Source organism: Mizuhopecten yessoensis, unplaced genomic scaffold, assembly GCF_002113885.1.
Source record: "Mizuhopecten yessoensis strain PY_sf001 unplaced genomic scaffold, ASM211388v2 scaffold2065, whole genome shotgun sequence".
In the NCBI taxonomy this organism is placed as follows: domain Eukaryota; kingdom Metazoa; phylum Mollusca; class Bivalvia; order Pectinida; family Pectinidae; genus Mizuhopecten; species Mizuhopecten yessoensis.
In genome coordinates, this window is record NW_018404360.1 from 708,812 (window position 1) to 722,209 (window position 13,398).

At 38.9% G+C, this 13,398-nt stretch overlaps 1 protein-coding gene across 1 annotated transcript in view; it reads right to left on the reverse strand.

The window, feature by feature from the left end:
* The window catches only part of LOC110444972 (bifunctional D-cysteine desulfhydrase/1-aminocyclopropane-1-carboxylate deaminase, mitochondrial-like), a 40,667-nt gene that overhangs the window by 19,620 nt on the left and 7,649 nt on the right, over window positions 1-13,398 (reverse strand). The window contains exon 5 of the mRNA XM_021489336.1: window positions 3,449-3,548. Within this exon, the coding sequence (XP_021345011.1) occupies window positions 3,449-3,548 (100 nt within the window). The remainder of the gene's footprint in view (window positions 1-3,448; window positions 3,549-13,398) is intronic.

The window sequence follows — 13,398 nt, forward strand, 5'->3', positions numbered from 1 at the left end:
AGGACCAGGGGGAACCTACATATAAAATTTGAGAAAGATCCCTCCCGTACTTCCCGAGAAATAGCGATAACAAACTTTCAATATCAAAATCAAAGATGGCTGCCTGTCTGCCATGTTGTTTATCCGATCAGTCTCTAAAATTGCCCTGCACAGCTAGAACCAAGGGGAACCTACATATAAAATTTAAGAAAGATCCCTCTAGTTCTCCCGGAGAAATAGCGGTAACAAACCCACACTATCAAAATCCAAGATGGCTACCTGTCGGCCATGTTGTTTATCCGATCAGTCTCTAAAATTGCCCTGCACAGCTAAGGACCAAGGGGAACCTACATATAAAATTTGAGAAAGATCCCTCTGGTACTTCTTAAGAAATAGCGGTAACAAACTTTCACTATCAAAATCAAAGATGGCTGCCTGTGGGCCATGTTGTTTATCCGATCAGTCTCATAAAAATTGCCCTGCACAGCTTAGGACCAAGGGGAACCTACATATAAAATTTGAGAAAGATCCCTCTGGTACTTCCCGAGAAATAGCGATAACAAACTTTCAATATCAAATTCAAAGATGGCTGCCTGTCTGCCATGTTGTTTATCCGATCAGTCTCAAAAGTTGCCCTGCACAGCTAAGGACCAAGGGGAACCTGCATATAAAATTTGAGAAAGATCCCTCCGGTACTTCTTGAGAAATACCAATAACAAGAATTGTTTACGGACGGACGACGGACGACGGACCACCGACGCAGGGTGATTTGAATAGCCCACCATCAGATGATGATGGGCTAAAAATGTTAACGCACAACAGACGACGACAGATGGAAAGCAATCAGAATAGGTCACTTAAGCAAGGCTCAGATGACCTGAAAAACCTGTTAAACTGTAATTTTTAATGAATTTTGTTTTTGCTGCAAACCAGTAATAATCATATAAATTGATATTGTATACTTGGAAATTGTTCTGCAGTTTAATTTTCAGCTTTTACGCCCTCGGGGCCAGACCCACGGTTTATACAAAATTGGGTCCCCTTCACCCAAGGATGCTTCAGAACAAATCCTTTTATTCCTACAGAAGAAGAAGGATTTTAAAGAATTTGCTATTTTCCCCTATTGGGCCCCGCCCCTCAGCCCCCAGGGGGGCCAGACCCATCGTTTATACAAAATTGGTTCCCCTTTACCCATGGATGTTCTACACAAAATATGGACCAAATCCTTTCATTCCTACAGAAGCAGAAGGATTTTAAAGAATAATTTGCTATGTTTCCCCTATTGGGCCCCGCCCCTCAGGCCCCTTAGGGGCCACACCCATAGTTTATACAAAATTGGTTCCCAAGGTTGCTTCAGACCAAATATGGAACAAATCCTTTCATTCCTACAGAAGAAGGATTTTAAAGAATTTGCTATATTTCCCCTATTAGGCCCCGCCCCTCAGCCCCCAGGGGGGGCCACACCCACCGTTTATACAAAATTGGTTCCACTTTACCCAAGGATGCTTGACACTAAATATGGACCAACTGCTTTTATTCCTACGGAAAAAGAAGGATTTTAAAGAATAATTTGCTATGTTTCCCCTATTTGCCCCCGCCCCTCAGGCCCCTGGGGGGCCACACCAATGACTTATACAAGATTGGTTCCCCTTCTCCCAAGGATGCTTCAGAATAAATCCTGTTATTCCTACAGAAGAAGAAGGATTTTAAAGAATTTGCTATGTTTCCCCTATTGAGCCCCGCCTCTCAGCCCCCAGGGGGGCCAGACCCATCGTTTATACACAATTGGTTCCCCTTTATCCATGGATGTTCCACACCAAATATGGACCAAATCCTTTCATTCCTACAGAAGAAGGATTTTAAAGAATAATTTGCTGTGTTTCCTCTATTGGGCCCCGCCTCTCAGGCCTCTGGGGGGCCAGACCCACGGTTGATACAAGATTGGTTCCCCTTCACCCAAGGATGCTTCAGAACAAATCCTTTTATTCCTACAGAAGAAGAGGGATTTTAAAGAATTTGCTATATTTCCCCTATTAGGCCCCGCCCCTCAGCCCCCAGGGGGGCCACACCCACCGTTTATACAAAATTGGTTCCCCTTTACCCAAGGATGCTTGACACTAAATATGGACCAACTGCTTTTATTCCTACGGAAGAAGAAGGATTTTAAAGAATAATTTGCTATGTTTCCCCTATTTGCCCCCGCCCCTCAGGCCCCTGGGGGGCCACACCAATGGCTTATACAAGATTGGTTCCCCTTCTCCCAAGGATGCTTCAGAATAAATCCTGTTATTCCTACAGAAGAAGAAGGATTTTAAAGAATTTGCTATATTTCCCCTATTGGGCCCCGCCCCTCAGCCCCCAGGGGGGCCAGACCCACCGTTTATGCAAAATTGGTTCCCCTTTACCCATGGATGTTCCACATCAAATATTGACCAAATCCTATCATTCCTACAGAAGGAGAAGGATTTAAAAGAATAATTTGCTATGTTTCCCCTATTTCGCCCCGCCTCTCAGGCCCCTGGGTGGCCAGACCCACGGTTTATACAAAATTGGTTCCCCTTCAACCAAGGATGCTTCAGAACAAATCCTTTTATTCCTACAGAAGAAGAAGGATTTTAACGAATTTGCTATGTTTCCCCTATTGAGCCCCGCCCCTCAGCCCCCAGGGGGGCCAGACCCATCGTTTATACAAAATTGGTTCCCCTTTATCCATGGATGTTCCACACCAAATATGGACCAAATCCTTTCATTACTACAGAAGAAGAAGGATTTTAAAGAATAATTTGCTGTGTTTCCTCTATTGGGCCCCGCCTCTCAGGCCTCTGGGGGCCAGACCCACGGTTTATACAAAATTGGTTCCCCTTCACCCAAGGTTGCTTCAGACAAAATATGGAACAAATCCTTTCATTCCTACAGAAGAAGAAGGATTTCAGACCATGTGAGCTAAAAATGTTTAGGCACAAGGGACGATGACAGATGGAAAGCGATCAGAAAAGGTCACTTGAGCAAAGCTCAGATGACCTGAAAAACCTGTTAAACTGTAATTTTTAATGAATTTTGTTTTTGCTGCAAAGCAGTAATAATCATATAAATTGATATTGTATACTTGGAAATTGTTCTGCAGTTTAATTTTCAGCTTTTAGGCCCTTGGTAATGAGGACAAATTTATCAGTAGAGCAAACATTTGTAAACAACATAATATACATAGTGATTAAATGTGAAGGGTGAAAAGTTCCAGGTATACAGAAGTTACATGTAAAACTTGATTAAGCTGACAGGGATAAAATAGCTTCTACCTGTAATCCAATGCAAATTTTCAAGCCAGCCTATTTTCAAATTAGGCTTACTATCAAGAGTTTTGAGTAACTGTTTAAAATAAGAATTGCATCTCAATTAATTCTCCCACCAGTGATTGCACAGAGGTCCAGACATCAATAACAAGATTATCTGACTATAGTACAATGAGTACCTGAGAAATCAATTCTTCAAACACTGTGATGTAGCCAAATAAACCAACGGAGCTGGATCCCCCAACAGGCATCAGATAGGACTCCTCACCTGTCTCTTCCCTGTGAATACAATACAATATAATACAACACAATACAACAAGAGGCCCAGTTTGACCTGGATATCTAAGCAATCATGGCAAAATATTCTCCAAATGAGATCCAAGGGAATATGCCAGACCCCAAGGCCAATCCTTGTAGCATATCTGTATTAAATTTTTCATGCCCAGCAATTTTATGTATGGTTATGGGGTGGGAATCTCAACTGTTTCCAAGCTGTGACTGACAGAAACTAGGTCCATAGGTTGTGGCCAGACCCCAAGATCAAATCTAATATCATGACTACATTCGTCTCTTTTTGCCCAGCATTTGTATTTATAGTTTTGGGGTGGGGATCTAAACCGTTTCAAAGTTATGACCCAGGGGTTAAGTCTGCAAAGGTGAGGCAGACCCTGGGATCCATTCTAATATCATGACTGCATTAATCTCTTTATGCCCAACAATTGTATATATAGTTTTGGGGTGGGGATCTTAACCATTTTGAAGTTATGACCCAGGGGTTAAGTCTCCAAGGCTGGGGCAGACCCCAAGGCCATCCTGGAAGCATATGTGCAATCATTTCTTTATACTCAGCAATTGTATATATGGTTTTTGGGTGGGGATCTCAACTGTTTCCAAGCTGTGACTAAGAAACTAGGTCCCTAGGGGTTCGGTCACACTCCAGGGTCTATTCTAATATCATGACTGCATTCGTCTCTTTATGCCCGGCTTTGTATTTATAGTTTTGGGGAGGGGATCTCAACCGTTTCAAATTTATGACCAAGGGACTATGTCTCCAAGGGTGGGGCCAGACCCTAGAGCAATCCTGGAAGCAACTGTGCATTCTTCTCTTTATACTCAGATATTGTATATATAAGGTTATACAGTGGGGATCTCAACCATTTCCAAATAATAAACTTTTTTTGGCCCAACCCCTTAGGGGGTCAGCAACAAAATTTGTACAATTTTGAATCCCTACCTCCCATGAATGCTTCCGACCAAATATGGTCGATATCCATTTCTACAGAATAAGTCGTTTATAGCAATATAGACAAATTGGCCTCGCCCCTCAGCCCCCTGGGGGGTCAGCTCCACTATTTGTACAATTTAGAATCCCCACCACCTAGGGATACTTCCAGTCAAATATGGTTGATATCCATCTCTTAGTTCCAGAGAAAAAGTCGCTTAAAGCAATATAGCCAAATTGCCTGCTTTTGGCCCTGCCCCTCAGCCCCCTGGGGGGTCAGCCCTACCATTTATACAATTTTGAATCCCCACCACCTAGAGATGCTTCCTGTCAAATATGGTTGATATCCATCTCTTAGTTCCAGAGAAAAAGTCGCTTAAAGCAATATAGCCAAATTGACCCCTTTTGGCCGCGCCTCTAAGCCCCCTGGGGAGTCAGCCCTATCATTTGTACAATGTTGAATCCCCACCACCTAGAGATGCTTCCAGTCAAATATGGTTGATATCCATCTCTTAGTTCCAGAGAAAAAGTCGCTTAAAGCAATATAGCCAAATTGACCCCTTTTGGCTGCGCCCCTCAGCCCCCTGGGGGGGCAGCCCAACCATTTGTACAATTTTGAATCCCCACCACCTAGGATGCTTCCAGTCAAATTTAGTCAAATTCCAATCAGTGGTTAAGAATAAGCTAATTCCAATCAGTGGTTAAGAAGAAGAAGTCGTACAGACGACGGACGGACGGACAGATGATGGACGACGGACGCCACGGTATCGCATAAGCTCACCTTGGTCCTTCGGTGAGCTAATAAATACCAAACAGTTCAGTACAAAACAATACAAAACAATAACAAACAGTACAATTCAATACAATACAACACAATACAACATAATACAATACAATACAACACAATACAATATAATACAATACAACACAATACAATACAATACCAAACAGTTCAGTACAAAACAATACAAAACAATAAATACAGGACAATCCAATACAATACAACACAACACAACATAATACAATACAATACAACATAGTACAATACAACACAATACAATCAATACCAATACAATACCAAACAGTTCAGTACAAAACAATACAAAACAATCAATACAGTACAAAACAATACAATACAACACATTATTACCCCTTTGAGAAAAATCTAGGAATCTGATTGGTTAGAAACTACAGTGTACCAAACCGCATTCGTAAATCTCAGGGGGTATACGAAAATCTCAGGGGGTATACGGTCATGTCACATGATTCTCAGCAGTAATACGGTGGAATCATGTGATTTTACAAGGGGTATACGGGTCACGTGTCTTTGTATCTTGCAGCGGGGCAACGGGAGACAACTCGCATTCGTGGTCTGCTTCGCTGTTTACAAAATTGCAAAACGTTTCACTTCGCATACTGATGAGGAAATACTCACCAAAAGGGCAAACTATGTACCACAAAACACGCAAAAGTCTAACAGACGAGTGGCAAACATGCTGAGGACGTATTTAAAAGAAAAGAATCAGGGAGAACAGTTCGAGCAATTTGATAAAACGAAACTAAATGAGGTACTGTGCCATTTTTATCTTGACAACAGAAAAGTTGACGGAGAACTGTACAAAACCAATATAAAAGACTCAAAGGGGTAATAAATTTGTTACACAGATTTTTGGCAGGGTATAAGGAATGGTATGACCCTACAGGATTTTCTATTTCCTTCGGCCTATCGGCCTCAGGAAATACGAAACCCTTTAGGGTCATACCATCCCGTATACCCTGCCAAAAATCTGTTTAACTAATAATACAATCAATACCAATACAATACAACACAATACCAATCAATACAGTACAATCAAAACAGTACAATCCAGTACAATACAATACAATACAATACAACACAATACAATACAACACAATACAATTAATACCAACATAATACAATACAATACAACACAACACAATACAATACAATCAATACCAATACAATACAACACAATCAATACCAATACAATTCCAAACAGTTCAGTACAAAACATTTCAAGACAATACAATACAATCAATACAGTACAATCCAATACAATACAAAACAATACAATACAGTCAATACAGTACAATCCAAAACAATACAATACAACACAATACAATACAACACAATACAATTAATACCAACATAATACAAAACAATACAATACAATACAACACAATACAATACAATACAACACAATACAATACAACACAATACAATTAATACCAACATAATACAACACAATACAATACAATACAATCAATACCAATACAATACAACACAATCAATACCAATACAATTCCAAACAGTTCAGTACAAAACATTTCAAAACAATACAATACAATCAATACAGTACAATCCAATAGAATACAAAACAATACCAACACAATACAACACAATACAATACAACAAAATACAATTAATACCAACATAATACAAAACAATACAATACAATACAACACAATACAATACAATACCAATACAATACCAAACACTTTAGTACAAAACAATACAAAAACTGATGAAATTTCTCACAAAATTTTCATTTAAGCTCACCTAAGGCTCCTTACATGATAACTTTTCATTAATTCACATAGCACATTGCACTATAACACAGTTGAAGCCTGCACATTGATAAGTCAATCCTTCTCAAGGAGGTTTGGTTCATAGATCTCGTCAATGAGCATTACTTTAGTTAAACCAACAGACACTTCAGCAATATTTGTTTTTGCATTACGTACACAGAGATTTCTTACAATGGCAGCAAATTTGTACCCATAGTCAGTTGTACACTGCACAAAATATATTACTTGACAGTACATGCCATTTCCACATCTGAAAGTGTAAGAATTTCTTTCCTTGACAGGTTTATATTCTTCACTGTACAACATGATTTTATTTTTCAGTAAAACACATGATATTCTGCAATCTCCCCCAACACTTTTTCTAGAAATATTCTTTCTGTCTGCTCAGGAATATATAATGTTTTGGAACACACTACAAAAGTATCTCGTCCTATTTTTGTACGGTCAGACTTATTTTTGACTCCAGCTGTCATTCTTAGGTAAAACACTTTCACAGCACCATCATCTAGCTTTTCTACAAGCTCTGGAATTTTGTTTTGTACACAGACAGCTGTTCCAATGTGAAGGTCAATCTGCGGAGTTCTATGGAACTGATTTCGTAAATCCCCATTAAGACCTTCAAAAATAAAACATGACTGAGTCCACAGAGGCCCCAACTCTTCTACTTTTAAACATAAATGTAAAAGACAATGAACATTAAACATATCTATCAGAACATAGCCCTACGTAAATCAGAACATAGCCCTACGTAAATCAGACTATAGCCCTACGTAAATCAGACTATAGCCATACGTAAATCAGAACATAGCCCTACGTAAATCAGAATATAGCCCTACGTAAATCAGAATATAGCCCTACGTAAATCAGAATATAGCCATACGTAAATCAACCTGAGAAATTGATGTCTTAAAAGGAGAAATGTACCTTTCACAAGATTACTATAATGTTCATAATAAATGGGGGGAAGTACATCTTCTAGAAGTGGCAATGAATAATATAACAGGAACGTCCTGTATTCAGATGCCTTCCAGTCACTTAATTCATCTATATTTCTGGGTAGTCTGGAAATCAAACAATGTGGACGGATTTTGTGAATTCTTTCATAAAGAACACCAATTGATGACGAATTGATCAGGGCTTATCTTTGTGATCCAAATCGATCCATAGACCAATAATCATTTCCAGCACACCCAATAAAATACAGTGCATATAGTCGATGCCAGTTCCCTTAATTAGGTCAAAGTTTGGAAATGAAGATAGGAATGCCAGCCTTTTCACTCCCATTTCAGGCACTGGATCCCTTCGCCTTCCATGTAAATAATTCTCTTCAACTGTTTGAGCAAGATGTTTTGTCTCCTCCGACGTTCTGATTTTATCATGTCCACTATCATTCTCTGAAAAGGATATATATGTGAATTTGCAGTGGCTGATATGGCAAATGTTTCCCCTTGGGAGTAACAACAGGGACATCCAAATTTTCCATTGAATTTAACGAAGTCCATCATCAAGCATCTTGCTGGTGCATCCGCTATACAGCTAAGGAGGATCGCTCCTACGGTTATAGCTTCAGTGTCAAAATGAATGCTGATAAAACAGAAGTAAAATAATTATATGGCTGACTTTTCTTTTACATACATAGCTGACTTTTCTATTGCATACATTTCACTTGAGTTTTTCTATAATCATGCAAGCATTTGGAAGCATTTATGCGAATAGAAACTAACACTTCATCTGTTTCTTCATCTGCCAATTCTGGTGGAACTTTAAAGTTTTATATTAAACGGTTTACGGAAGGCGGGCTACAACGGATGAAATATGGTCATCTTCATGGTCGATTACTGTTTATAATCAGTAGTAATTAAGTACTATTTGCGGCGCTGTAGTAACTTTAAATTAGCAATGATAATCTTCAACTATCAAAATCTAACATGGTCGCCTATCAGCCATTTTGTTTTTTGATTAGTTCCAAAATCAAATAGGCATAAGAATGGATTAAAAGGAACCTACATACGAAATTTGAGCAAGATACATTCAGTACTTCAAGAAATAGCCATAGCAAACTTTCATTGTTCAAATCCAAGATGGTGCCGTCTGTTATTTTTTCTCCAGATCAGTCCCAAAATCAAACGGGCATAACAAAGGGACCAAGCATATGGAATTTGAGAAAGATCTGTCTGTCTAGTACTTCTCAAGAAATAGCGATAACAGAAGTGGTTTAAGGACAGATGGAATAGCCTACCATTTGCTGATAGTGGGCTAAAAATCTAGTTTTCAAATACCAGTTTATGAACTATAGTTAACTGTAACTTGTGGTAAAATTGCGAGTTATTACGTTACACGTCCACCCCATGCCAAACAATAGCAAAAATTTCTTGAATTTGTTCATAATGCCCAATTATTTGCCAATTGATAACAAAGGGGCATAGCTCTAACAATATTCACTGTAACCCATAAAATACTGTAATGCTACCTCATTCAAGCTTTTTTAGTATATAATATTTGCTGCAAGTTTCATTAAAATCAATCTACAAATAAAAGTGTCAACAAGAAAAAGTGGACGGACGGATAGACAGCACAAGATATACCATGATCCTACCCATCATTGCCCTACCCATCATGATCCTACCCATCATTGCCCTACCATCATTGCCCTACCCATCATTGCCCTACTCATCATGATCCTACCCATCATTGCCCTACCCATCATTGCCCTACCCATCATGATCCTACCCATCATTGCCCTACCCATCTTTGCCCTACCCATCTTTGCCCTACCCATCATTGCCCTACCCATCATTGCCCTACCCATCATTGCCTGGTCTAGAATAAAACTGGGACCAGGATATGGCACATACCTTACAAAGTTGCTTGACAAACTATTGGTAAGGAAAATTGTTCATGGTGGGTTAAAAGCACAACTCGTCAGAATTTATTGGCATCTACGATGTAACCAATGTACACATACCTTTAAAAAAGGAATCAAACTCTTTAAAAAATGATCCGAAAAGCAGTTTGATGTTCGGTTTCTGATTCCCAAACCAAATTCCTAGAAATACACGGTATTCTCTTGTAAACCTGAAATTTATAAAGAAAAGAAAAATTGCTACCTGGTATATGCCAACCACAAATATATACAAATAACAAGAGGCCCAATGGGCCTGCATTGCTCACCTGGTATTAATCTCACACTTGTAAACTTAAAAGTGGACTAAAATACAAGAGGCCCAATGGGCCTGCATCGCTCACCTGGTATAAAACTCACACTTGTAACCTTAAAAGTGATCTGAAATAAAGCTACAGGCAGAATAAGTTGTTGAATGTTTTTCACATATTTGACCTCTGTGACCTTGAATATAGATGAAGGTCATTCATTTGAACAAACTTTGTAGCCCTTTATCTCAGCATGCTACTGGCCAAATATCATTACCCTGGGCATTTTGGTTATTCAGAAGAAGTTGTTTAAAGGTTTTAAACATATTTGACCCCTGTGACCTTGAATACAAGAGGCCCAATGGGCCTGCATCGCTCACCTGGTATTAATCTAACAATTGTAACTTTAAAAGAGGACTAAAATAAAGCTACAGGCAAAATATCAGCGTCTCGACTTAAAGTTTAAAGTAATTCAGAAAAAATGGGCAAAGGTCATTCATTTGAACAAACTTGGTAGCACTTCATCCCAGCCTCTCTGTTATTCAGAAGAAGTCGTTTCAAGGTTTTAAACATATCTGACCCCTGTGACCTTGAAAATTGATGAAGGTCATTTATTTGAACAAACTTGGTAGCCCTTCATCCCAGCATGCTTCTGGCCAAATATCATCACCCTAGGCCTCTTGGTTATTCAGAAGAAGTTGTTTACAGGTTTTAACATATTTGACCCCTGTGACCATGAAAATTGATGAAGGTCATTTATTTGAACAAACTTGGTAGCCCTTCATCCCAGCATGCTTCTGGGCAATATCATCACCCTAAGCCTTTTGGTTACTGAGAAGAAATTGTTTAAAGTAAAAAGTTGACGCCGGACGGACGCCGGACGGACGACGGACGCCGCACCATGCCATAAGCTCACTTGGCCCTTCGGGCCAGGTGAGCTAAAAATAATTGAGAAAGGCCTATTCTGTACTTCACAAGAAATAGCGATAGAATAGTTTACAGACAGAATTACAAATAACAGGCTATTTGAAAAGCCCACTTTCTATAAATAGGCATCATGTAGAAACTTAACACACATAAATGATGACATGGAAATTTTGCTTGAAAACTTAACTTCATTCTCCTTAAATCTCAACTGGACCATTTACCTTTCACTTGGTGGTAGTTCATTTATTACAGCATACAACGGGCATGCAAACTCTATATCTAGAAGATTTGAATACTGCGACCCCATCAGTATTTATTTGCAAAGATATATGCAATTGAAAGTCTCTCTTTTCATCTTTTGTGCCATAGAAGTATCCAAAGTTGTCAAAGTGTTGTTTGTAAACAGCTCCATCATATAACTCTCCTATGTTGGTCATACCTGATGCCTGTTGGTCATACCTGGTGCCTGTTGGTCATACCTGGTGCCGGTTGGTCATACCTGGTGCCGGTTGGTCATACCTGTTGGTCATACCTGGTGCCGGTTGGTCATACCTGTTGGTCATACCTGGTGCCTGTTGGTCATACCTGTTGGTCATACCTGGTGCCTGTTGGTCATACCTGTTGGTCATACCTGGTGCCTGTTGGTCATACCTGTTGGTCATACCTGTTGGTCATACCTGTTGGTCATACCTGGTGCCTGTTGACTTGGTTGTATTTTGCTTTTTCTGATAATGTCAAGCACTCCTGGTTCTACAAAATTGAAGTAAAAGATAAAAATTATCTTCCTGTCCATTCACATTTCGCAAAAAAAATTAGATGATATTCTAGCAATTTTACTGTGTTTTCCACTGCATCTGTGTACAGTTCAATGACTTATCAACATTTACTTGTCATGTGATGAGTAATATACAGCTAATGACATAAACTTGTCAGCACTATTATGGATTCTGACCAGGACATTGTCAAATATCTAAGTTTAACAAAGAAAATGCCCATGATTGGTTACCATAGCAACCATATTGTTTGAGAAAAGTTGCGTTTAAAAAAAAGGATAGGTTGGGTGGCCGTAAAAGATATGTTTCTATAGACCGATGAACAGAAATCATTATTTCAGGTATACCGGTACGCCATTGTGGGGTGGGGGTGGTATAAATACTAAGACTGTTTTAGACATCTCCAACTGTTACTAAACCAGAAATATTTCAAAAAATAAGAAGAAGAAGAACATACTTTTTAAAATTGTTTCCAGCTGATTCTTGAGGGGTATGGTGATACAATGCTTCACAGATGTGGCAGAGCAGTTTGGACATGAAATCGTTTTCCACTGTTTCCTCCAATTCGTTTTCATCAACATCTACATTGATATGATTTGATTTTAAAAGATCATTTCCAATATCCAACTGCTGTTTTCTCCACTTCGAAGTTCTTGACTCACCGCCGTAAGGACCTCGCTTATTGGAATCCATTATTGTCTTCACTTGTATCATTCTTTAAAAGTATATCATTAGGGGGTAAACACTGTCTTACCACTCATGATCAATGAATAAATAATTTAAGTGAAAAAAAAGTTCAGAAGTGAAATACAATAAAGATTTCTCTCTCCTTTGACAAAACGTACATGTCTGTCACCACCCAAACATGTCTGTCACCACCCAAACATGTCTGTCACCACCCCACCCAAACATGTCTGTCACCACCCAAACATGTCTTCTGGGTCGCCGTCTCTCTAGATCTCCTGCCACTGTAAACACCGAAAATCGGAACATTAACGACAATAGTCATTTCTTTGTTTATTGGAGCGTATGCCTATAATAGATGAGTGTCAGTTTACATGTTTAATCAAGGCAGGACACAAGTCAAATCACATAATAGTAAACATAAATCAAACATTTAACACTAATATAATGCACAGTATTCTATAATGGAATCATATTTTTTATTGGAACTATAACAAACCAACCTTACATAAACTATCGGTGATTACATAAACTATCGGTGATTACAACCTCAAACAAATTGGTAAAATTTTAACAGTGATTCAATATAAATATATCTTCCCAATTTCCAGTAGCATTACTGTAGTCTTAGATATTTTTTTATTTCACTCATTGACTCGATAAGAATTCAGCACCATTTTAGCTATGAAACTTTAGCGGAACTTTAAAATACTTCAGCAATGATAATCATTGTTTGCTTTGATTAGAATTCTACAGCCATGTA